Source organism: Engystomops pustulosus, chromosome 1 (assembly GCF_040894005.1).
Source record: "Engystomops pustulosus chromosome 1, aEngPut4.maternal, whole genome shotgun sequence".
NCBI classification, from domain to species: Eukaryota; Metazoa; Chordata; class Amphibia; order Anura; family Leptodactylidae; genus Engystomops; species Engystomops pustulosus.
Genome location: NC_092411.1, coordinates 204,385,546 through 204,412,638, shown reverse-complemented (window position 1 = coordinate 204,412,638; position 27,093 = coordinate 204,385,546). Strand labels below are relative to the sequence as shown.

The 27,093-nt window shown below is 44.6% G+C and overlaps 1 protein-coding gene across 3 annotated transcripts in view; it reads left to right on the top strand.

The window, feature by feature from the left end:
• The first annotated feature begins 21,018 nt into the window (after positions 1-21,018).
• MANBA (mannosidase beta) overlaps positions 21,019-27,093 on the top strand; it is a 42,631-nt gene continuing 36,556 nt past the window's right edge. The window contains exon 1 of one of the 3 annotated variants that reach the window (XM_072118684.1): positions 21,019-21,321. In XM_072118684.1, the coding sequence (XP_071974785.1) occupies positions 21,124-21,321 (198 nt within the window). In that variant the 5' untranslated portion in view covers positions 21,019-21,123. The remainder of the gene's footprint in view (positions 21,322-27,093) is intronic. The other 2 variants (XM_072118674.1, XM_072118693.1) reach the window with 2 other exon arrangements.

The window sequence follows — 27,093 nt, the reverse complement described above, 5'->3', positions numbered from 1 at the left end:
GACACAACACGGTACTACTACTCCTATCCTGTATATATGGACACAACACAGTACTACTGTTCCTATCCTATATATATGGGCACAGCACAGTACTAATACTCCTATCCTGTATATATAGGCACAGCACAGGATTTCTACTCCTAACTTGTATATATGGACACAGGACAATACTACTACTACTATTCTGTATCTATGGGCTCAGCACAGTACTACTATTCCTATCCTATATATATGGGCACAGCACAGTACTAATACTCCTATCCTGTATATATAGGCACAGCACAGGATTTCTATTCCTATCCTGTATATATGGACACAGCACAGTACTATACTCCTATCCTTTATATATGGGCACAGCACTACTACTCCTATCTTTCATATATGGACTTTTATATACATTCCTCCTTAATATAAACAATCCTGCAATGGTTTCCCTTATAATTTATAGTACTGTAGTGCCCCCCTTAGTATATATAGTCCTGTTTTGACCCTTTACTAGTATTTATACAATCCTGCCATCCTTATTAAAAGTAGCGCCCCTTTTGTAATTTGTAGTCATCATATAAAGGCCCCACATATTGGCACATTTCGAAACCTATAGCAGCACTCCCATGTCCTTCGCTTCTCTTCTCCCTGCTGCACTGGGACTGTTCACTGAACAAGAGTGCATCATCACGCTGCCGCGCGTCAGGGGTCACAGTCCGACATGTGCTGGGGAAAGTTCCCGGCCGTGTCGCACGCACCGCTGTGCTACATCAGCATTAGGACTCAAGCGGCCGCTAATGCCCGTTTCGAGTACCAATGCTTTCACTGGCAGGGGCCTCTGCTGTAGCAGAGGTACCAGGGCCCACCGGAGGATGCACCGGTGCTCCGGCAGGCCAGTCCGAGTCTGTATACTAACCATGTGGTGTTATTATTCTTGTTTTCAAAACAGCTGAGTGATAATATTTTTCCCAAGGTGGGTGCTTTTTCTTTTTCTCATTATTTCATGTATTTTCATAAACTATAATACATATTTTCATGATTAGCATTAGTATTCTCATTATGGGGCACATTTACTAAGGGTCCGAACGCCGCATTTTCATCGGGTTTCGCAATTTTTTTTTCCGTTTTTCCATAAATTGCCCTGGGTTTTTGGGGCACACAATCGGATTGAGTCACATCGGCCCCGGCTTGCATGCGACACAAATCGGGGGTTTGGTCGTCGGACAAACCGACTGATTCGGACAAACTGCAGAATTTAAAAAACAAATTGGGGCAGATTTACTTACCCGGCCCATTCGCGATCCAGCGGCGCGTTCTCTGCGCTGGATTCGGGTCCGGCGGGGATTTATGATGGTAGTTCCTACGCCGTCCACCAGGTGGCGCTGCTGCGCTGAAGTCCGCTGGAATGCCTCGAAATTAACCAGCCTATCCTGGATGAAGGTGAGTGAAATTTGCGCGACACAATATTTTTTTTAAATGCGGCGGTTTTTCCGAATCAGTCGGGTTTTTGCTCGGCCACGCCCCCCGATTTCCGTCTCGTGCATGCAGGCGCCGATGCGCCACAATCCGATCGCGTGCGCCAAAATCCCGGGGCAATTCAGGTACAATCGGTGCAAATCGGAAATATTCGGGTAACATGTCGTGAACACGTGAATCGGGCCTTTAGTAAATGACTCCCATTGTGTCACAAGATCAGCACTCAAATGCACCGGGAAGAAGAAGGTGAACTCCAGCAGGCCTCAGCGGGGGAAGCGACAGATGCAGGAAATTGGACGCACGATCTTAGTGAATCGTGGCAGACCCAAATCCTTGTCGGACAACGCACGGCGGGGATAGCGTCATGACGGATAAGTAAATGTGCCCCTATGTTTCTTTATACAAACACACACTGTCAGGATTCGGGATGCGTGAATACACTGGACCACCACAGGTGGTGGTACTAGCCGACACCTGGGACCGGAGTCTAAGTGGCACCTGGTCTTCACCAGAGCCCGCCGCAAAGCGGTTTGGACTTGCTGCAGCAGGGTACCACCAGGTCGTTTCACGGGTGGGACTACCCCGTGGTGGCAGCCGAGGTCGAGGTACCTTAGCAGGAGTCTCATGGTTAGGTCCAGGCACAAGGTCAGGGCAGGCAGCAGAGATGCAACCAAGTCCAATCTGGGGTCAGCAACTGGAGGTCCAGGCAGATGGGAACGGGAACACAGGCACACGGGACACAGGACACAGGAACTCAAGAGCAGGAACACACGGGAGCAGGAACGCAGGATACACATTTTTTATAATTTGGCAGAAGGAGCATTTTGGGACGTGGTGTTATCTGACATGTTTATAATTTTTACTTTTTATTTATTTTTATTTATGTTCTAGAGAAAGGTGTTGAAATGTGGTGATTTAAACTTTATACTTTTTATTTATTTATTTTTTACAGTTTTTTTTTTTTTCAGGCAGTACCCCCCCCCCTAAATAAAATAAGTGGTCCCCAGTTATAAACAGCGCTTGTGGTAGCATCCCCATATGTAGTGGCAGGGAAGGAAAGTGGCCCCCAATTATAAATTACAATCACAGTTGTGTCCCACTAAATAGTGGCAATAAAGGAAAGTGGTCCCCAATTCTAAATAGCATTCATTGTAGTGTACCCCTAAGTAGTTAGAGGGAAGGAAAATGCCCGCCAATTACAATATAGGACCCATGGTGACTACCTAAGTTGTGTCAGGGAAGGAATAAAAAAAATAAAATCACTTACCTTCAATGTCGATCCAGCGGCCGCTTCCTCCTACCAGGAGCTTGGGAGCTTCTTCAGCCCACGCAGCACAGCAATCACAGCCTGCAGTGACATCCTGGGGCTTCTCTCCTCTGTACAGGCGGCTGCGCAATGATGATCTAACAGCGAGGTGGATGGTATTTAACCCCTTATCACCGACACTAGTTTTCAGCTCAATGACCAGACTCGATTTTTCAAATCTGACATGTCTCACGATAATTGGTTATAACTTCGGAACGCTTTAACATATCCTGGTGATTTTGAGAATGTTTTCTCGTGACACATTGTACTTCATGTTGGTTATAAAATGTAAGTGATAAGTTTTGCGTTTCGTTCTGAAAAAAAAGTGAAAATTTGGCAAAAGTTTGTAAAAATTCTTCATTTTCCAAGTTTGAAATGTTCTGGTTTCCAGACAGGAAGTAAAACTACCCAAAAAGTTTGATAATTAACATTTACAGAATATCTGCTTTATGTTGGGATGATAATTTATGCTTCCGGTCATTTTTCTAGGATGTTATGAGGTGCAGAACTTTAGGTGCGATTTTTCTTATTTTCATGAAAATTGCCAAAAAGCCATTTTGAGGGACAACTCAGCTTTCAGGTGACTTTGAGAGGCCTAAATAATAGTAAAACCCCATAAATTACCCCACTATAGAAACTTCACCCCTCAACGTATGTAAAACAACTTCTATTAAGTCCATTAACCCTTTAAGTGTTTCACATGGGTTAAAAAATATGGACCTGCGATTTAGAAACTAGAATTTTTTTGGAAATACATTCATTTAGGCCAAAACTGACATTTTCAGAATAAATTAAATGATGAAACGCACTGCAACGTTTGATGCCCAATTCCTCCCGAGTGTACTGATACCCCATATGTGGTGGTGACTGCTGTACGGGCGCACGGCCGGGCATAGAATGAAAGGAGGCGCCATTCACAGCAGATTTGTATTGTCACATTGTACGACCTATAAATTTTTTTTTTTTTTTTTGGTAATGCGATCATATGAGGGCTTATTTTTTATGGGATGAGATACAATGTATAAATAATTTATTTTGGGAGTCTAAAGCTTATTCATGAGATTTTATTAACTATTTCAAGGGGGACACAAACAAAATCATCAATTTTTATTTTGGATTGTTAGCATTTTTCCCCCCCGCTCACTGTAATGTAAAAATAATATTTTATCTTTATTCTCTGGTTCACTACGATTGCGGTGATACCTCATTTATATAGTTTTTCTTATTTTTGCTCAATTTTCCTGAGCAAAACCAATATTGGAGAAAATCGCATTGTTTTTACTATTGACAACTTTTCAGGGCCATAACTTCTGTATTTTTCTGTTGTCAGAACTGGTTGAGGGCTTATTTTTTGCGAAAACAGTTGTTCTTTTCAGTCGTATCATATTAGCGTAACTTTTTTTGATCACTTTTTAGAACATTTTTTGTGATGGTGTTTGATGAAAAATTGTATATTATGGGAAGTTTTTCGAGTTTTTTTTTTACGTAGTTCACCGAGCGGGTTCAATATAGATTTAGATTTATTGTACAGATTAATACGGACGCGGTGATACCACATATGTACGTGTTTTTGTGTTTTATTTACTTTATTTGCATGTTATGTGTTACTGGGGAGATTATGGGACTTTTATTTTATTTATTTATTTAATTATATTATAAAAAGATTAAATTTTTTTTTTTTTACTTTTTTACATTTTCTACTTCTTGGCTTGAATAAGCGATCATCCGATCGCTTATTCAAGCCTTTACACTGCAATACACTTGTATTGCAGTGTATAGTGAAAGTAAGGCCCCTTCCACACTAGCGAGTGTGATGCGATGAACTCGCATCACACTCACAACGCAAGCTGCCGGGAACGCACGGCCCGAACCCTGCACCGCGGGAGTGAACTGACATGCTGAGTTCACTCCCGCGGTGCAGCGTTCGGGCCGTGCGTTCCCGGCAGCTTGCGTTGCGAGTGTGATGCGAGTTCATCGCATCACACTCGCTAGTGTGGAAGGGGCCTAACTGAGCATGCAGCGTGCAAGGGGTTAAACACCCGGGATCGGAGTTTTTCCGATCCCGGGTGTTAGTGCCGGGTCTGGGCTGTGATATCACAGCCCGACACCGGCACCAGCGAGACCCGGTGTCCCGAAAACTTCTTCTGATGCGCCGCCGTAGAAAGGCGTCGCATCAGAAGAAGTACCCTTAATGACCGCCGTAAAAACCCGATAGGGCGGTCATTAAGGGGTTAATAGAGAGGTCACAGCATATAGCTAATACAGGGTGCACAGTATAAATTAAAAAGGGGGACTGCATGTATTCATTCATTATGGGGGTACTGTATACATGTAAATTAGACGGCTCTGTACTTATGTAAAATCATTTGGGGGAACTGTATATATATATACATGGACCGGGAATTGATTCTGCTGTGTTTCTGTACAAAGCTCAGATCTAGTACTGTATTTATGTATTGAACTCCATACTGGTGCTGTATTTATGTACTAAGCTTTGTTCTGATTAAGTATATCGCTATAATAATAATTCATTACATGCACAATATTTGAAAGACATTATACATTTTAAATAAAGGGGGAGACTGTCTATGTTACAATTAATTGGGGGGAGCAATGTATTGTCACAGGTGCTCCTGCGACCCATGTCTCTGGTCACAGGCGCACCAGGGGTCCCTCACTGCGGAAACTGCAGGGTAACTCACCTCGTCCCACTCCAGCAACGGCTCCTGTGGTCTGGGTTGTGTCCCCGCGAAAACTTTGTGAAATTTAAAGGCCCAACCAGCCACTATTTTGAGCTGGTCGGGTGCTTCCTTGATATATAGCCTGCCTCTTCCTTTGTTCCCTGCCAGATTTTTGTGCCCTGTTGCCAGAGAGAAAGCATGTATTGAGACTATTGTGATTTCTCCGTTGTGACCTCTGCTTAGTTTCCTGACCTCGATTCTCTGCTGCCTGTTTTGACCCGCTGCTACATCCCGGACTCTGATAATGTGCTGCCTGTCCTTACCTCCTGCCTGACTACGACTCTAATTGTGCCTGTCGTTTCTGTACTTCTCCTTGGCCACTAACGCAAACAAGTTGTGCCTGTGGAGCGACCTGGTGGTATCCCGCTGCAGAAAGTCCATCCCGCTTTGTGGCGGGCTCTGGTGAATACCGGGTGCCACTTAGACTCTGCTCCCAGGCATCAGCTTACGTCATTGCTCTCAGTGGTCAGTGAGTCCACCACCTCTGATCCTGACATGTATAACCTAACATAGTGGGATAGTGTGGCATATACTATAATCCATACATAACTGCATGTCTCTAATATTAAGTTTAAAGGGGTATTCCCATTTCAACAAGTAATTGATATTTTTTAAATAATGAAAAGTTCTACAAATTTCCAATATACTTTCTGTATCAGTTTAGTTTCTGTGTCACCTTAGGGTTTTCTAGATCTCTGCTTACTGTTCATACTATAGAAAGCTTAATTTTTATTTATTGTTATTCCCAGTGGACAGAAAACTGACCATTGGTCACGCAGCTGCAAGTCTCGTTATAACACACAGCTCTGATTACTCTCTATTATACTAACAAACTGTGCACCTGTGTGACCATGGTCACATTTCTGTCCACTGGAAGTAAACAAGCTGTCAGAACTGGCAAATTGTTCTGATGGGATCAGATTTCAGGCTTCTGTGCTGGAAAACCGCCAGTGTTCCCTAGTGCTCTTGCTATTCTGTGTATTGACCTCTGCTTTGCCTACCGACCATTCTATTTGCCATACGATCCTGTACCTTTTCCACCATCTTGGTTTTGACCCGGTTTGTTTGACCCCGCTGGATTGTCTGAATCTGTTGTTTGTCCCTCGGTGTCATTTATCTCCCAGTTTTACCCCACTTCACTGTCTCAGACTTGTGTTGGTTCTGTGTATCAGTGTGAACACTGGTCTATTTCTGTATTCCGCTTACCTGTCCACTCCACCATCCAGCAGCTGCCAGACGAAGTAAGTCTTCCCTGTCACCTTGTAGGGTAACTCAGGGACCACAAGTTTCCTGATAGCGGGGTCGCCCTTATCAGGGAGGTATCTGCTTTAGGCAGGGCCTTAGCCCGCAGGGATGTCGCAGGGTGAGTTTGCCTCCATTTACCTAGTCTGACTGCTAGCGCTAAGCCTGGTTGTGGTTGCACGGTTGCTGGACAGGTTCTGACAGAAGCTTTCTATGGGAGGACAGGAAGCAGGGATATAGATACAGAGAAAGTATATTGGAAAATTGTAGTATTTTTCATATAAACAATAACATTAATTTGCAGAGTGGGAATTCTCCTTTAGGACGCAGCCAATTTATAGCTCAATCCCATTTTTTGTAATTTGAAATGTGTCACTTTATATGGTTATAACGTTTGAACACTTTAATGTATCAAAGTGAATTTTGAGTTTTTTCCACATGTTGTACATGTAAAAAAATTTTAAAATTGAAAATTTTTGGAAAAATTTGCCATTTTGAGTATTCTAATTTATCTCATTTTCAGACAGATAGTTGTACCACCAAAATTAGTAACGAAATAACATTTCATATATATACATTCATAATTTTTTAAATGTTATGGATTATTTTGATGTTACACCGCTTACAAATCGATCATTGGTTTTCTGTATTTTCAAACTATCAGAAACAGCTTTTACAACTTCATAGTAATTAAAACAAAATGCTGGTGTAACTTAGAATCATCCAATTTTGTTGGTAATATATTCATTTAGCCCTACAATTTACACACAAACGCTAAAAAGAGAAAACCCATCTCAGAATTTGTTATGCAACTTTTTCCGAATTCAGAGCCACTCCACATGTGGATGTTACTTGCTGTATGGGCGCACAAAAAGGTGCAGAAGGGAAGAAGGACCATGCATTAGCCAGTTTTGCCCTATAGAATTTAGTGGTTTTTAGTTGGTTCATGGGCGCACTTTGGTGAGCTATAAAACAATGTGCTTTATTTCATTAATGTTGCCAGGTAAGAACTTATTATTTACGGAATGAGATGAATTTTTCAGTGGTTTTATAATAGGGTGGCTATGCCCTATTTCTGAAAATGTATTAACTTCTTTTTGTGTGTTTGGGGGAAGAGGGGCTGTAGAGAAAACATAAATTCTGTAATAGATTTTTGACTTTTTTTTTTTTTTTTGGTGTTCGCTATTTACTCTAAGTAACATTAACAGTATTTATTCTATGGGTCAGTACAATTACCGCAATACCAAATTTATGTATTTTTGCTTACATTTTACTATAATTTTTGCATCACCAATTTCCAAGTAGCATACCTCTTTTAATTTTTGGTCTATATAGCTGGATGAGAGTATGTTATTTGCAGGACATGTTCTGCTTTACAACAGTGCTATGTTTGTATTTATCCCTTTTTATTGCGTTTTATGTGGAACAAAAAAATCATAATCCATAATTGTATGGTAATTTTCAACTTTTTGAAACTATATGTAAGTGTAATATGTGACGGGCTGACTCTCTGCCTGTAATGTCTCGGCATTTACGAGGGCTGTTCAATAAGTACCCATGTTTGAGGACAGAGGGCGTTCCTGAGGGAAGTTGGTGTTATCATCTTGTGCTGCCATCTATCAAACGACGGCAAAACAAATTGCAGACTGATTGATTGGTTAATTTGGATTTGGCAGCCATTTGAGTAAGACGTGTTTCTAGATTTTCGCTAAGATGGAAATAGACCAGTAGTGTTCGGTAATTCGCTTTTTGTTTTTGAATGGGAAAAAATGCAAGGACATAAAAGCAAAGTTGGATGCTGTTTATGGGGACACTTCCTGATCTATGACCACAGTTAAATAGTAGATAGGTAGTCTCAGCACAAGCCTCCCAGTAGATAGGTAGCCCCAGCACATACCCCCAGTAGATAGGTAGCTACAGCACATACTCCCAGTAAATAGGTAGCCACAGCACATGCCCCCAAGTAAATAGGTAGCCACAGCACATGCCCCCCAGTATATAGGTAGCCACAGCACATGCCCCCCAGTATATAGGTAGCCACAGCACATGCCTCCCAGTAGATAGGTAGCCCAGCACATACCCCCAGTAGATAGGTAGCCACAGCACATACTCCCAGTAGATAGGTAGCCACAGCACATGCCCCCGAGTGGACAGGTAGCCACAGCACATGCACCCAAGTGGACAGGTAGCCACATCACATGCCCCCAAGTGGACAGGTAGCCACAGCACATGCCCCCAAGTGGACAGGTAGCCACAGCACATGCACCCATGTGGACAGGTAGCCACAGCACATGCACCCATGTGGACAGGTAGCCACAGCACATGCCCCCAAGTGGACAGGTAGCCACAGCACATGCCCCCAAGTGGACAGGTAGCCACAGCACATGACCCCAAGTGGACAGGTAGCCACAGCACATGCCCCCCCAGTGGATAGGTAGTCACTAGAGATGAGCGAGCACTAAAATGCTCGAGTGCTCGTCTCGAATAATGAACCCCATTGAAGTCAATGGGAGACTCGAGCATTTTTTAAGGGGACCAAGGGTCTGCACAGGGAAGCTTGGCCAAACACCTGGAAACCTCAGAAAATGATGGAAACACCACGGAAATGGACAGGAAACAGCAGGGCAGCATGCATGGATGCCTCTGAGGCTGCTTAATCGCACCATTATGCCAAAATTATGGGCAACAGCATGGCGATGACAGAGTGACCGAATGAGGCTAGATAGCATCTAAAACATCCAATAATTGAACCTGACACTATAGAAGACGGCAAGCAGCGGTAGCAGCGGCAGGCTAGAGAGTGGCATGGCGACATACCCCAAAAAATTCCTTTTGGCGAGGATAACGTGTAGCACTGTATGTATCAGTATTTTGCCTAGTTAAGGCAGCAGAGAGGAACCAAAGGAGGTGAGCAAGAAGCGCTGAAATGATTTCCTATGTGAACAAAAGGTTGACGGTATATTTAGTCGATAACACAGCATGGTGGCGACATAGTGACCAAGTTCCATAACGTATCTGATGACACAGCTTGTTTGATCAAGGGGACAACATGTGGAGGCAGCCATGGAGACGACTTCCATGACTAAGAGTGACAGTATGGGGCATCCATATTGCGCTGCTATGATTGAAACTTCAGGTCTCCAGCATGGCGGCGACAGATGGGCCGAGTCCATTATGTATCTGGTGAAACACCTAAAAATTCTGCCTGACACAGCTTGTTTGATAAGGGGATGATGTGCTGTATATCCTCTCGCGCTCCAGCGTCTGGGGTATAGACAGTTGAAAGTTGCGCATGGAGACATTGGTGGACGCTATGGAGGATAGTGGAGGCGAAATGGACAGGAAACAGCAGGGGCAGTATGCATGGATGCCTCTGAGGCTGCCTAATCTTGGGATGGAGCTGGCGGTCCGCTGCCAGGCGAGCTTTCGCCTGTCCAAGCCCCTGTCTCTCGGCTCCTCCCCACCCAAAATGGGTCTGGGGGGCAGAAGCGTTTACTTTGAAAAAAATTATCATTTTCAAAGCAGACGGGGGCTACAAACAGCACTTCTAAGAACCTTTTGGATAAGATCAAGTGTAGTACTGTTCTTATAAGTTTTGGTTATGGCGGGTGAGGGGAATGTAAACAGATGCGCAAGAAGCGCTGAAATAATATCGGTAAATGATAAAAGTTTGCCTGTATATTTTGTGGATAACACAGCAGGGTGGCGACAAAGTTAACATGTGGAAGCCATGAAAACAACCCAAAATTCTGCCTGACACAGCTCGTTTGCTAAGGGGGCGATGTATCGAGGCAGCTATATGGACGACTTTGGGAGGCAGCTATGATGTTTGGAGGTAGCAAATGTGTGGAGGCAACTATAAAGACGACGTGTGGAGGCTGCTATGGAGACAATTAAATTTGGATAGTGCCTGTATGTGGCAGTCCCAAAAAGTTTTCAAACCAGAGAAACAGGTAGGTGGCCCTCCAGAAAAAATTAATACATAGAGTACCTGTATGTGGCACTCCCAAAAATTGTTTAAAACAGAGGACCAGGTAGGTGGCCCTACAGAAAAATTAAATACATAGAGTACTATACCTAGAGCCAGTTGGCCCTGGCAAAAAATAGCCAGATTCCTCTGCTTTAGTGTACAAAGAGGAGGAGAAGGAGGAAAATGAGGAGGAGGAGTGCATACATTATTCAGATTGAGCTTCTTTCACCTGGTGGAGAATGGAAATCCTGAGAAATCCAGGCTTTATTCATCTTGATAAGCGTCAGCCTGTCAGCGCTGTCAGTCGACAGGTGTGTATGCTTATCGGTGATGATGCCACCAGCTGCTCTGAAAACCTGCTCAGACAACACGCTAGCGGCAGGGCAGGCAAGAACCTCCAAGGTGTACAGCGCCAGTTCGTGCCACATGTCCAGCTTTGAGACCCAGTAGCTGTAGGGAGCTGTGTGATCATTTAGGACGATGGTATGGTCAGCTACGTACTCCTTCACCATCTTTCTGTAAAGATCAGCCCTACTCTGCCGAGGCTGGGGACAGGTGACAGTGTCTTGCTGAGGTGACATAAAACTGGCAAAGGCCTTGTAAACCGTATCCCTGCCAGTGCTGGACAAGCTGCCTGCTCACCTACTCTCCCTCGCTACTTGTCCCGCAGAAGTACGCCCTCTGCCGCTAGCGCTGTTAGAAGGGAAATACTGTTTCAGCTTGTGCACCAGGGCCTGCTGGTATTCATGCATTCTCACACTCCTTTCCTCTCCAGGGATGAGAGTGGAAAGATTTTGCTTGTACCGTGGGTCCAGGAGAGTGAATACCCAGTAATCGGTGCTGGAATAAATTCTTTGAACGCGAGGGTCATGGGATAGGCAGCCTAGCATGAAATCTGCCATATGCGTTAGAGTCCCAACGCGCAAGAATTCACTCCCCTCACTGACCTGACTGTCCATTTCCTCCTCCAATTCCTCCAAATTCTCTTCTTCTGCCCATACACGCTGAACAGTGAAGGACTGAGCAATGCTCGCCTCATCCTCCTCCGATATGCGCTGAGAAACAGACCTGAGGGTGCTTTGGCTATCAACAAGGGAATCTTCTTCCCCCGTCTCTTGTGACGAGCGCAAAGCTTCCGACTTCATGCTGACCAGAGAGTTTTTCAACAGGCCAAGCAGCGGGATGGTGAGGCTGATGATGGTGGCATCGCCGTTGACCATCTGTGTTGACTCCTCAAAGTTACTCAGAACCTGACAGATATCAGACATTCCCGTCCACTCCTGGAAGCTAACGGACCTGACTACCAGTTCTGGTGGAAGTTGACATCTGGCAGTCTACAATCGCTCTGCGCTACTGGTAAACTCTGGATAACATGGTTAATGTTGAATTCCACCTCGTGAGCAAGTCGCACAATAGTCGGTGAGCGGGCAGTTGGAGGCGGCTCTGCGCTGTCCTGAGAGTGGCAGCATCTGTGCTGGACTTCCTGAAATGCGCACAGATGCGGCGCACCTTCGTGAGCAAATCAGACAGATTGGGGTATGTCTTGAGGAACCACTGAATTATGAGATTTAACACATGGGCCAGGCATGGCACATGTGTCAGTCTGCCGAGCTGCAGAGCCGCCACCAGGTTACGGCCGTTGTCACACACAACCATGCCTGGCTTCAGGTTCAGCGGTGCCAGCCACAGATCAGTCTGCACCGTGATGCCCTGTAATAGCTCTTAGGCGGTGTGCCTTTTATCACCTAGGCTCAGCAGTTTGAGCACCCCCTGCTGTCGCATAGCGATGGCACTGCTGCTGTGCCTAGAGCTACCGACTGATGGTGCCATGCCCATGGATGGTAATTCGGAGGAGAAGGTGGAGGAGGGGTGGGAGGAGGAGGAGTCATAGTAGGCCTGAGAGACCTGGACTGAGGTAGGCCCCGCAATCCTCGGCGTCGAAAGTATATGAGCAGCCCCAGGGTCAGACTCGGTCCCAGCCTCCACCAAGTTAACCCAATGTGCCATCAGCGATATATAGTGGCCCTGCCCGGCAGCACTCGTCCACGTGTCCGTGGTCAGGTGGACCTTGTCAGAAACGGCGTTGGTCAGGGCACGGATGATGTTGTCTGACACGTGCTAGTGCAGGCCTGGGACGGAACATCGGGAAAAGTAGTGGCGGCTGGGGACCGAATACCGAGGGGCAGCCGCGGCCATGAGTTTGCGAAAGGCCTCAGTCTCTACCAGCCTATAGGGCAGCATCTCCAGGCTAAGTAGTTTGGAGATGTGGACGTTGAGGGCTTGGGCGTGTGGGTGGGTTGCACTGTACTTCCTCTTGCGCTCCAGCGTCTGGGGTATGGAGAGCTGAACACTGCACATGGAGACATTGCTGGATGCTATGGAGGATCGTGGAGGCGAAGATGTGGTTTTCGCACGGGAGGTGTTTGGGCTGGGGTCCTGGGCAGGGGGCTGACTAGCACAGGCAGCAGATGACACAAGGGAAAGAGCAGTGGTGTGCCCGGCCGGAGGTGAACGGCCTTGGTTCCATTGAGTGGGGTGTTTAGCATTCATATGCCTGTGCATACTGGTGCTGGTTAAGCTGGTAGTGGTGGAACCCCTGCTGATCCTGGTGTGGCACAGATTGCACACCACAGTCCGTCGGTCATCCGGTGTTTCTTTAAAGAACCTCCAGACTTCCGAAAATCTAGCCCTCGCCACGGGAGCTTCACTACGTGAAACATTTGGCGCTGATGCACCAGTTCTGGCCCTGCCTCTCCGTCTGGCCCCGCCACTGCCTCTTCCAACCTGCTCTCGTCGAGGACTCGCCTCTGTCTCAGAAGCACTGTGTTCACCCGGCCTATCAACCCAGCTTTGGTCTGTCACCTCATCATCCTCCGATCCCTCAGTCTGCTCCCCCCTCGGACTTCCTGCCCTGACAAAAACTTCACCACTGTCTGACAACCGTGTCTCCTCATCTTCCGACACCTCTTTACACACTTCTTCCACTACGTCAACAATGTCATCATCACCCACAGACTGCGACCGGTGGAAAACCTGGACATCGGGAAAGAGCTCAGCAGCAACCAGACAAGTGGTTTGTGACTCTAGGAAGGGTCCAGAAAACAGTTTGGCCGGTTCAAATGCCAAATTTTCCTGGGAGGGGGCAGACTGGGGGGAAGGAGGCTGAGGTGGAAGAGCTGGAGGAGTGCTGATTTCGGTGACATGGATGGACTGCGTGGAAGACTGACTGGTGGACAAATGGCTAGAAGCATTGTCCCCAATCCACAACATCACCTGTTCGCACTGTTCTGGCCTCAACAGTGCTCTACCACGAGTCCCAGTAACTTGAGACATGAACCTAGGGAGTGTAGCTCTGCGGTGTCCCCCTGCTCCCTCATCAGCAGGTGGTGTCTCACCCCGCCCAGGACCACGGCCTCTGAACCCTGCAGTAGTTGGACACCCACGTCCTCGTCCTCTACCCCTAGCCCTCGGGTTCAACATTTTCAAAATTAAAGTGTAAACTGTAATTTTTTTGTGTGTTTTTGTGTGTGTTTTTTTGTGTTTTTGTTTTTTTAACAAAACAATGCTATCCTATTGCTATGGCTAGTTTCTAACCTACACTGAAAGCACACAACAGGATTTTGTGCTGTGCCTGATGACTTTTAGTTTTGAAAAAAAAAAAAAAAAGAAAAGAAAAAGCAGACTATGCCTATTTCAATCAAACCCCTAATAAATTGTCCCACTTAGGTGTTTGAGATGGATATGTGTGTCACTAAATATAACGTTCGCAAGTCTCCCTGCAAATTCGTCACAATATGGTACTAGCTGCACTACTAGTGCCAGCAAGGCCAGCCACAAACAAACAAAAAAAAAATATATAATTCTATCCCTAACAAGGGCTGTTGGGTTCTTGTAGACTCACTCCTGCCTAACAGTAAGCTAATATAACAGCCTAACGCTATCCCTGCAGCAGCAGCAGCAGCTTTCTCCCTAACAGCATCCAGACAGAGAATGATGCGAGCAGCGCGGGCTAGTCTATTCCAGGGTCACCTGATCAGGCCAGCCAACCACTGCTATCGACTATCTGCTGGCTTGTGATTGGCTCTGTTTCTGGCCGCCAAAAATCAAAACAGCGGGAGATGCTATTCTCTCGAGCTGGCAAAGTATTCGTCCGAGCAACGAGCAGTTACGAGTACGCTAATGCTCGAACGAGCATCAAGCTCGGACGAGTGTGTTCGCTCATCTCTACTAGTCACAAAAAAAAAAAATGAATATTCACTTACCAGCGCTCCCTGCAGCCAGCTCCTCATCGCTCCCACGCTCTTCTCTTTGACCCAAGCTTAGACGATGGCGGCGATAGCACCTGGGTCGTACAAAGGAGGTAGGCAGCGATAACATCGCTGCTTGTGTCCAGTGATCAGTCTAAGAGACACACAGCAGCCATCATTATTTATTAAAGATCTGTCTGAAAGCCATATGCAGCCAACAAAAGAGCCATATCTGGCTCCCGAGCCATAGGTTCCCTACCCCTGGTGTAGCACATCCTAAAGTAGTATAGTGTACTGTATATGTCCCCTGTAATTCCACTAGGAAATCACTTTTTTTACATGAAAAGTACAGGCTTCTCACACATACAGCACAGCTTTAATATGTTCCTGTGGCTATTGGAATAATATAGAATGGATTTTTGTCCAAGAGTTGATTCTGTATGTTATCTGTAGCTTCACGTTAGGCAGTTCCATTTTTGGAACATTTCTAATATTGGAAGAAAAACCTTGCACAGCTCAATACATACAAATTATTTCCAAGATGTGAAAAGGCCCACACACAATGCTAGCAATTAGTAGAAAAAAGGAAAAAAAGGGACGTGTGTATAAGGCCAAAAAGATATACAAAGTTTATTTAACTCCTCTCGGACCGCCCGCTGACTTTAGACGTCAGCGGGTGCAGGTCCGGAGTCTGCAGTGACGTCTTTAGACGTTTCTGCTGCTCCCACGCTCAGAGGCACCCGGAGACCCTAGGGAGAAGGGAGATGCGGTTCGTTACTGAATGAGCGCGATGCATAGAGGAGCTGAGCGGCGCGGCTGCTGGCTCCATAGACTCGGCTGTCACGTGACCACCAGGTCTAAAAGGGTTAATCAGAGCTGCTGGGTCTAGACCCAGTAGACCCAGTACAGCTCTGATCACCTGTCCCCAGTGACAGGTGGGCATTTACCCTATAACTGAGGCTCTTATAGATGCCTCAGTTACAGGGGAAAACTTGTAATAGAAAAAAAAGTTAAATGTGAAAAAAAAAAAAAAAAGTGAAAATGTCCCCCAGGGGTCTTTTATGACCTCATGGGGGACATAAAGTAAAAACACACTCACACACACACACACACAAAAATTATCCCCTTCACGCTCTGCATCCGATATATCTGACGCTGAGTGCAGTGACTTAACGCTCAGCGTCCGATATATCGGATGCGAGCGCTACTTGCATGGCATGGCAGCAGGCGTAGTGTGGAGGAGCAGGCGTAGCGTGGAGGAGCAGGCGTAGCGTGGGGGAGCAGGCGTAGCGTGGGGGAGCAGGCGTAGGCGTGGGGGAGTAGGGGTTCTGTGGAAGAGTAGTAATAGGATGGAGGAGTAAGCGTTCTGTGCACGAGTAGGTGTTCTGTGGTGGAGCAGGCGTAGCGTGGTGAGCAGGCGTTCTGTGGTGGAGCAGGCGTAGCGTGGAGGAGTAGGCGTTCTGTTGAGGAGTAGTAATAGTGTGGAGGAGCAGGCGTAGCGTGGAGGAGCAGGCGTAGCGTGGAGGAGCAGGCGTAGCGTGGAGGAGCAGTAATAGCATGGAGGAGTAAGCGTTCTGTGCAGGAGTAAGCGTTCTGTGGTGGTGCAGGCGTTGCGTGGGGGAGCAGGCGTTGCGTGGGGGAGCAGGTGTTGCGTGGGGGAGCAGGCGTTCTGTGGTGGAGCAGGCGTAGCGTGGAGGAGTAGGCGTTCTGTGGAGGAGTAGTAATAGTATGGAGGAGTAAGCGTTCTGTGCAGGAGTAAGCGTTCTGTGGTGGAGCAGGCGTTCTGTGGTGGAGCAGGCGTAGCATGGAGGAGTAGGCGTTCTGTGGAGGAGTAGTAATAGCATGGGGAGTAGACGTTGTGTGGAGGGGCAGGCGTTGTGTGGAGGGGCAGGCGTTGTGTGGAGGAGTAGGTGTTGTTCTGTGTTGTTCTGCATAGGTTGTGTACTACCCCCCCCCCCATGTCCCAGAAGTCATACACTGACTTGGAGGTATATAATTATATGGCCTCCGATATGGAGTCTGCTAGTGGGGACGAGTGTGGGGACGTTTTGTTTGTGTACCTCTGAGGAACCCCCGAGAAGTCGCTTTCGTAGTAGTGCTGAAGTACCTAGGTACAAGGACAAGAGAGAGGTTGCATCATGATTCTTGGGGTGTTTGTCTCCCGTGGCAGGAGCTGGGCACAAGATGACATAATAGATATTTAGTACTATCCATTATGCATCATCCTTGGGGTCCACCTGTGGGGTTAAAATGCTCACTACACCCCTAGATTCATTCATGGAGGGATGTCGTTTTCAAATAGGGTCAGTTCTCAGGGGTTCCTACTGTACTGATCCATAAGGGCATCTACAAATGTTTCATGGTGCCAAAAAAAATGTAAATGTCGGTACTCCAAATGCCATTCTCTTCCGAGCCCTGCCCTGTCTCTATCTTTTAGATTATTGGCATGTAGCCGGGAGAACTTGCATGATGATTTTTGGGGTGTTTGCCTCCAGTTGCATGAATTGGGTAAAATACTTTTAACAATACAATTACAAATTTAGAGTAATTGCAAATTTTCAATTTGTGTTACATTTGAGCCAGGATCTTATGGGTTAAAATGCTCATACAACCCTAAATAAATTCTTTGAGGGTTGCTCTTTCCTAAAATGGGGTCACTACACTGGGGTTTCCATTGTACTGGTACCTCAGGGGCACCCCAACACCAGTCTAGTGAAATGGGTGCTCCAAAAGCTAGATTTTGCTTGTCCCTTCTCCGGCCTGCTGTGTTCCCAGCCTATAGACTATTCCTACACATGGGGCATTGCCATACCCGAAGTAACCCACTGAATGATTTTTAGGGTGTTTATCCACAGTGGGATGAGTTTGGGCTGAATACATTTCTTCCTATTTTGGCACATTTGAGAAAACAATGCAATTTTTACACTGCCCCCATCATTTTGTATTACATTTGACCCAGCATCTCAGGGGTTGAAATGTTCAAACAACCCTAGATAAATTCTTTGAAGGGTGCCCTTTCCTAAAATGGGGTCACTACTTGGGGGTTTCTATTGTACTGGTACACCCCAACACTAGTCTAGTGACAAGGGTGCTCCAAAAGCAAAATTTCGCTCCTTCCCTTCTCAGCCCTGCTGTGTGCCCAGCCTGTCAATTTTTGGCACATGTGTGGTATTACCGTGCTCGGAACAACCCAAAGAATTATTTTTGTGGTGCTTGTCTGAAGTATACAGTATATTAGGTGCTAAAATGACATTTTTGAGATAAAAACTCAATTTTAAAATGCACCATTTACTTTGCATTAAATTTTGACCATCATGTTGGGGGTTAAAATGCTCACCACACCCCAAGATAAATTAAATTCTTTGAGGGGTGTAGTTTCTAAAATGGTATAATTTCTTGGGGGTTTCTATTGCACTGGTACCTCACGGGCCCTGCGAACATGACATGACCCTCTAAATCCAAACGTGTGAAAGCGGAGCTGCAAAATCAAAATTTCGCTCCTTCCCTTCTCTGCCCTCCCGTGTGCCCAGCCTGTCATTTTTTTGGCACATGTGTGGTATTGCCATACTCGGGACAACCCAAAGAATGATTTTTGGGGTGTTTGTCTAAAGTGGCATGGGTTGGGCACAGTATATTAAGTGCTAAAATGACATTTTTGAGATAAATACGCAATTTTTAATATGTACCATTTACTTTACATTCAATTTTGACCATCATGTTGGGAGTTAAAATGCTCACCACACCCCAAGATAAATTCTTTGAGGGGTCTAGTTTCCAAAATGGTATAATTTCTCAGGGGTTTCTATTGCACTGGCACCTCACGGGCCCTGCGAACATGACATGGCACTCCAAATCCAGACAGGTGAAAATGGAGCTTCAAAAGCAAAATCTTGCTCCTTCCCTTCTCATCCCTGCTGTGTACCCAGCCTGTCAATTTTTGGCACATGTGTGGTATTGCCGTACTCGGGACGACCCGTATGATAATTTTTGGGGTGTTTGTCTAAAGTGGCATGGGTGGGATACAATATATTAGGCAGTAAAATTACATTTTTTAAAAACACATTTTTTACTCTGCACCATTTACTTTGCATTAGATTTTGGCCAGCATGTTGGGGGTTAAAATGCTCACCACCAACCCCAGATAAGTCTTTGAGGGGTGTAGTTTCCAAAATGGTATAATTTCTCGGGGGTTTCTATTGCACTGGTAACTCACAGGCCCTGCGAACATGACATGGCACTCTAAATCCAAACGTGTAAAAAACTGAGCTGCAAAAGCAAAATTTCGCTCCTTCCCTTCTCAGCCCTGACGTGTGCCCAGCCTGTCAATTATTGGCACATATGTGGTATTGCCATACTCGGGACAACCTGCAGAATGACTTTTGGGGTGTTTGTCTAAAGTGGCATGGGTTGGGCACAATATATTAGGCACTAAAATGACATTTTTGAGATAAAAATGCATCTTTTACTCTGCACCATTTATTTTGCATTAGATTTTGGCCAGCATGTTGGGGGTTAAAATGCTCCCCCCCCCCCAACCCCAGATAAATTCTTTGAGGGGTCTAGTTGCAAGAAAAGATGCTGAAAAATAACATATAACTACATGATAGGAATGAAAGAGATGGGCTAAATAGGTAGAAGGCAATGTGTAGGAATACCCCACGCATTCCGTCGCAAGCAGCAATTGCGTTCTACCTATTTAGCCCTTTTTGGCCCCATGGACCTTACGTTTTTGATGTGGTAATTACAATCCAAAGCGAAGTGCTAGATCTTTTTAGGTTGTGCCATCTCTATCATTCCTATCATGTAGTTATATGTTGTTATTTTTCAGCATCTCCTCTTGCACATTTATGGGGCTTGTGGCAATATCTATTGAATCAGTTATTATTCATGCAATGTGATGTGTCTACTTATCATGGTGAGATACACTGATCTTTGTAACATGTACTTATGTACTTTTTAGATGGTTTTAACTGTGTTTTGTTTGGTACTGTGTTATGTAATTAAATAAACTTTGTATATCTTTTGGCCCTTATACACACGTCCCTTTTTTTTCCATTTTTCTACTATTTTTGGAACATTTGTCGTTAAGCCTCCAGCGAGGGTTCGTCTACTTTCTTTATCTCAACAGTGTGCCACACAGAATCAATGAAGTGATGACTTTCTTTCTGCACGCCAGAATCATCCCTTTATCTATTTGTGTATTAGCTCTTTGAGGCCATGGCATTTCCCACACATGGCGTTGCAATTGGGTTTTTAAATGCAGTTGAAAGGCTCCATCCCCCATCAGACATGGAATTAACATTGTGTTTCCTGCATGTTCACTAAATGTTTAAAAACGCAAAGCCCCATATGTGAATGCAGCCATAGGGGCAGGCATCTCTAGTACAACACCTATAGGGGCACATTTACTAAGCTGCATTTTTCTGTCACACTTTGCACGTTCCTTCTAGTGCAAGCTGCTTGCACAGGTATTTAAGTGCCTGTGCCACACGTGTCGCACGCAACCGTTTAGTGGTACAGATGCACTAGGAATCATGCAACACAAATTAGAGGACATTCCGGTGCTCAGTCTAACCGTGCGCCAGATTTAACATGTAAAGTCCGATAGAATTGCGTTGCACACCCCATGTTAAAGGTGCACCAAAAAAAATGTTATGCACTTTGTCGGAGTTATGTCGGAGCAGTGCAAGGAGCGCCAGATTCATGAAGAACTTTCTCCAGAAATCCTGAATCTGTGCAGTTTGCCCTGTTAGTCAATGTGCCCCACTATGTACATAAGGTTGTAGTATTGAATGCAGTACTGCAGCTCTGACACCAGAAGCTTTTGGTTTTATGTAGGCTATTGCAATTGTTCTATATATAGTCTTAAATGGTAGACAAGAATTGTATTCCCATTCTGTCACACAGCCCCAACCCAATGAATTCGCAGTAGAAATAAGACATAATAAATGAGATAATTGAAAGTTCTTGGTTTATTACACGAGCAGCAAAATATAATTGTAGAAGGCAATAACTGACAGAACTCGGCCCACACGCTGATCTGCCCTCCTCCACTACGAGCAGCCCCTCTTCCCCCGCCCGGTCATGTGACTTCGAGGCAGATTGAGGAAGTGGACAACATGCAGAGGAGATTCAGTCTGTGAGCACAGTGCGGCTATGGCAGCTGTCAGGCTCCTGCTCCTCTCAGAGCTGCTGCTCAGTGCCTACGGGACTCCATGGTCAAACCTCACGAACGTCTTTGTGTTTAGTCTGAACGGGCAATGGACTCTCCGTAACTCGAACAGCTCTATACAGCTGCACAGTGCAGTGCCTGGATGTGTGCACACCGCTCTATTCACCTGCGGCATCATAAAGGTATAGTATCTATCATGGGTGCCATTAGGGTCCCTATGGGAATTGATACATGTGCCCAATCTCATACCTTCTCAAAATGGTTTCTTTTAATAAGGTTTTCTGGAAATACACGTTTTTATTGAGGGTTTATGAACATTGTATATAATTATTATATTTCTGCTGTTCTTATTTGAGCCACACACTTTGTTGTTAGAGAGACTCATACTGCCTCCCTTGTACAGGAATAAAGCCATTTTTACTGACATATATATTACTACAATACCTTCTCTGATAAACAAGAATCTAACTGCTATAATACTGCCACTACGTTAAATATACTATGATACTACATTTTATGTACAAGAATATAATACTGTCCCCTATATAGAAGTATACAACTACTATAATACTGCCCCGTGTACAACAATAGAACTGATTATATTACTGCCCCCTATGTACAAGAATATAACTACTATAATACTGCCTCCTATGTACAGGAATAGAACTACTATAATACTGCCTCCTATGTACAGGAATAGAACTACTATAATACTGCCTCCTATGTACAGGAATAGAACTACTATAATACTGCCTCCTATGTACAGGAATAGAACTACTATAATACTGCCCCCTATGTACAGGAATAGAACTACTATAATACTACCCCCTATGTACAGGAATAGAACTACTATAATACCGCCCCCTATGTACAAGAATAGAACTACTATAATACCGCCCCCTATGTACAAGAATAGAACTACTATAATACCGCCCCCTATGTACAAGAATAGAACTACTATAATACCGCCCCCTATGTACAGGAATAGAACTACTATAATACCGCCCCCTATGTACAGGAATAGAACTACTATAATACCGCCCCCTATGTACAGGAATAGAACTACTATAATACCGCCCCCTATGTACAGGAATAGAACTACTATAATACCGCCCCCTATGTACAGGAATAGAACTACTATAATACCGCCCCCTATGTACAGGAATAGAACTACTATAATACCGCCCCCTATGTACAGGAATAGAACTACTATAATACCGCCCCCTATGTACAAGAATAGAACTACTATAATACCGCCCCCTATGTACAAGAATAGAACTACTATAATACCGCCCCCTATGTACAGGAATAGAACTACTATAATACCGCCCCCTATGTACAGGAATAGAACTACTATAATACCGCCCCCTATGTACAGGAATAGAACTACTATAATACCGCCCCCTATGTACAGGAATAGAACTACTATAATACCGCCCCCTATGTACAGGAATAGAACTACTATAATACCGCCCCCTATGTACAGGAATAGAACTACTATAATACCGCCCCCTATGTACAGGAATAGAACTACTATAATACCGCCCCCTATGTACAGGAATAGAACTACTATAATACCGCCCCCTATGTACAGGAATAGAACTACTATAATACCGCCCCCTATGTACAAGAATATAACTACTATAATACTGCCCCTATATACAAGAATATACCGTATATTCCGGCGTATGAGCATATTGCAGCAAAGGCTTACCGGTAACACCCGCAATCGGTGCTAGCAAAGCTGCCGGCCTCAAAAAGATAGCGGTGCCAATTTTTGTGTCTCGCACTGCTTGCTTTCTTGTGCCCATGTCAATGCACAAGCACTTTTTAACTTTGAAGAATAAAAATTTTGCAATTACTTTTTAAACAGTCGTCTACCTTGAATTCTCTGTGTACGGATGCTGGATTCCCCGCTTTTCTTTTTGCTTTTTAAGCCTCTTGCCAGAACTACTGTAATACTGCCCCCTATGTACAAGAATATAACTACTGTAATACTGCCCCCTATGTACAAGAATAGAGCTACTGTAATACTGCCCCCTATGTACAAGAATATAACTACTATAATACTGCCCCCTATGTACAAGAATAGAGCTACTGTAATACTGCCCCCTATGTACAAGAATAGAGCTACTGTAATGCTCTCCCACCATGTACAAGAATAGAGCTACTGTAATGCTCTCCCCCCATGTACAAGAATAGAGCTACTGTAATACTTCCCCCTATATACATGTATACAGCCAGCCAGCCCCTCTAGTATATTACCAGTGTTGGAAAGGTGAATACATTGTTTATTATTTTCAGACCAGCCCCAGACAAGTTGGCCCACCGTTATATGGTCAGTCCGCCCTTGACAGTTTGCCCACAGCAGTGTCGGTGAACATTTTAAAGAATCACTGCCCAATGCCCACACTGAACAGAAATCAAGCTTTTCATAGGTTGCCAATGAACCATGCCTCCTTCTTTTGACTGTCGGCTCTGTGACTCTTTAAATCTCTTCCTGGAAGTCTGTCTCTTTCTGTCTTTTCCAGAATGCTGTCACTCTCACTTGCATGGTGAATTTAGCAGTGAGCGCTAAAGATCCTCAGGTGATGGTGAGGTCCTCAGGTGGCCATGGCAAACATAGACTAAGGCAAAAAAAAGTTTGGGGAACAATTTAATTAAGAATAGTTTACCACTAGTTCCACTCATAAATGCATATCTGATTATAGTCCGCTTACAGAAAAAACTGTATAGTAGTTTTTGCACAAATACCATGTTTTCCCATAAATAAGACGTTGTCTTGTATTAATTTTTGCTCCCAGAGATGTACTCGGTCTTTTTTCAGAAGATGTCTTACTTTTTCATCAACAAAAATGTAAATTGGACAAAAGCAAAACTTGAGTTAATCAGCTCACTTGCGTATCTTCATTCACAATCAATGGCGTGGTGGAGGTTGCACGGGAAGCGATGAAGCTGTGGCGATCAGCTGAAATAATCCAAAGGAAGGGAGAAACTAACTTGGCATCCAGCACTCCAAAGAAAAATATTAGTTAAAAAGTAATTTTTATTCCATCCATTAAAAGAGGTAAGATCGTCAGATGCGTCCTTCTGTAATGACCTACATGTTTCGAACGAACCTATCTAGTTCTTAGTCATGGTCTGACTAAGGACACATCTGGAATAAAAATTACTTTTTAACTAATATAGGAATTTTTCTTTGGAGTGCTGGATCCCAAGTTCGTTTCTCCCTTCCTTTGAATAATTGTAAATTGTTACGTTTTTTTATACTTGAACTAAAGAAACCACAATATTTGTTTATATATAGTAGTCAGTCACCACATAAAGTGGATAAGGAAAGTTTTCAGACCCCTTTACATTTTTCACTCTTTGCAGCCAGTTGGTAAGGTCAAAAAAATCAAACAAGAAAAACTGAAATAGTAGGTATTCTCCTTAAGGAGACATTGCCAACTAAGGCCACCTTAAAGGCATGTGGAGACTTAAAGCCATAGATGCCCCACTAGGGAATTCTGGGAAGAATGCAAATAAGTTTTCCAAGGTGTTGAATGGAAAACCATACCTCCTTTTGCTACCTTGAAAGGCAGCCCCCTTAACATCAATTATGATTTACAAGAAGTCTAAAAACATGATGTGGGATTAAGCCAAACCAGTAGACTGCCTTTCAAGGTAGCAAAAGGAGGTATTGTTTTCCATTTAACACCTTGGAAAACTTATTTGCATTCTTCCCAGAAATCCCTAGTGGAGCATCTATGGCTTAAAGTCTCCACACGCCTTTAAGGTGGCCTTAATTGGCAATGTCTCCTTAAGGAGAACACCTAGTCTGACCCTAGTCAATAGCCTCCCACATAGCCAAATCAGTTTCCTACGCTGTACTGACGAGACCCAACCAGGTTGAAACAGTGCTGTCTACAGTTGGGAGTCTGTGTTTTTTTTTATGGAATAGATATACTGGTTTGGCTAAATCCCACATCACGTTTTTAGACTTCTTGTAGGTCATACTTGATGTTAAGGGGTTGCCTTTCAAGGTAGCAAAAGGAGGTATTGTTTTCCATTTAACACCTTGGAAAACGTATTTGCATTCTTCATAGTCATAAGTATTCAGACTGTATGCTATGACACTTGTATTTAACCCACATGCTGTCCATTTCCTTCTGATCCTCCTTGAGATTGTTCTACTCCTTCTTTGCAGCTGATTGGACTTGATTCAGGAAAGCACACGTCTGTCTATAAAAACCTGAGAGCTTACAGTGCATGTCAGAGCACATGAGAATCATAAGGTCAATGGAACTGTCCAAGGACCTCAGAGGCAGAATTCTGGCAAAGCACAGATCTGGCCATGGTTAAAAGAATTTCTGCAGCACTCAAGGTTCCTAAGAGCACAGGGGCCTCCATAATCCTTAAATGGAAGAAGTTTGGGACGACCACAGCTCTTCCTTTACCTGGCCGTCCAGCCAAACTAGGCAATCATGGAAGAAGAGTCTCGTTGAGAGAGGTAAAGAAACCCCAAGATTACTGTGGCTGAGCTCCAGAGATGCCATAGGGAGATAAGATAAAGTTCCACAAAGTAAATTATCACTGCAGCCCTCCACCAGATGGGGCTTTATGGCAGAGTGTGCAGACGGAAGCCTCTCCTCCGTGCAAGACATATGAAAGCCCACAGACAATCTTCAAGAAAACGTATGAAGGACTCCCAGACTATGAGAAATAAGATTCTCTGGTCTAATGGGACAAAATGAACTTTTTTGGTGTTTATTCTCAGCAGTATGTGTGGAGAAAACAGGCATTGCTAATAGCCTGCCAAATACAATCCCAACAATGAAACATGGTGGTGGCAGCTTCAAGGTATAGGGGCAAGAACAGATTGGCTGGTTGCAATTGAAAGAAAGCTGAATGCAGTCAAGTATAGAGAGATCCTTCTTCCAGAGTGCTCTGGACCTCTGTCTTCATCAAAGGTTTAGCTTCTAACAAGACAAAGACCCTAAACACATAGCTAAAATATCAAAACAGTGGCGTAAGAACATCTCTGTGACCATTCTTGACTGCCCAACCAAAGTCCAAAGCATAATTGAGCTGTTTACCAACGTTCAACTGAAGAGGAACTTGAGAGGATCTGCAAGGGAGAATGGCAGAGGATCCCCCAAATCCAGGTGTGAAAAACTTGTTGCATCATTTGCAAGGAGACTCATGGCTGTACTAGCTCAAAAGGTGCTTCTACTCAATACCGAGCAAAGGGACTTAATACTTATTACCATGTGATATTTCAGTTTTTATTGTTTAAAAAATTTGCAAAGATATTTACATTTCACTTTTTTTCTGTCAAGATGGGGGTGCAGAGTGTACATTAATGATCAAAAAAATGAACATTTTTGATCTTACCAATGGCCTTCAATGAAAGAGAGTGAAAAATGTTAAGGTGTCTGAATACTTTCTGTACCCACTGTACATCAGCATTATCATCTTAATTCCATCAAGAATGTCTTGTGACTCTATTTTCATGTACAACAATCTATGGTACATTTAATAATCCTGGTACCGTGTTTCCCCGAAAATAAGACAGTGTCTTATATTAATTTTTGATCCTAAAGAGGCACTAGGTCTTATTTTCAGGGGATGTCTTATTTTTCCATGAACAAAAAGTAACATTTATTAGCGATTAAATCTGGTTCTGTATCTGTGGTGCTGCTGCAGCACATATGTACTGTGTCACCTCCCGCTGCCCTATCGCTAAACTTGGTGGCTGGATCTGCTGCACAGATCACTGGCGCGGTGGTCATGGAGGACTGCCGGCAATGCTTTTCACCCGTGCAGTGTCGATCCGTAACGGGAGCTGCTCCCACACGGCGTCCACCTGAAGCAGCCGCGACATTAGAGCTGCCAGCAGTTCAATTTTCCCGGGCAGCCACTGGGAGGGGAGGAAGTGTCAGCTCCCCCTTACAGTAGCAGGCACACAGACA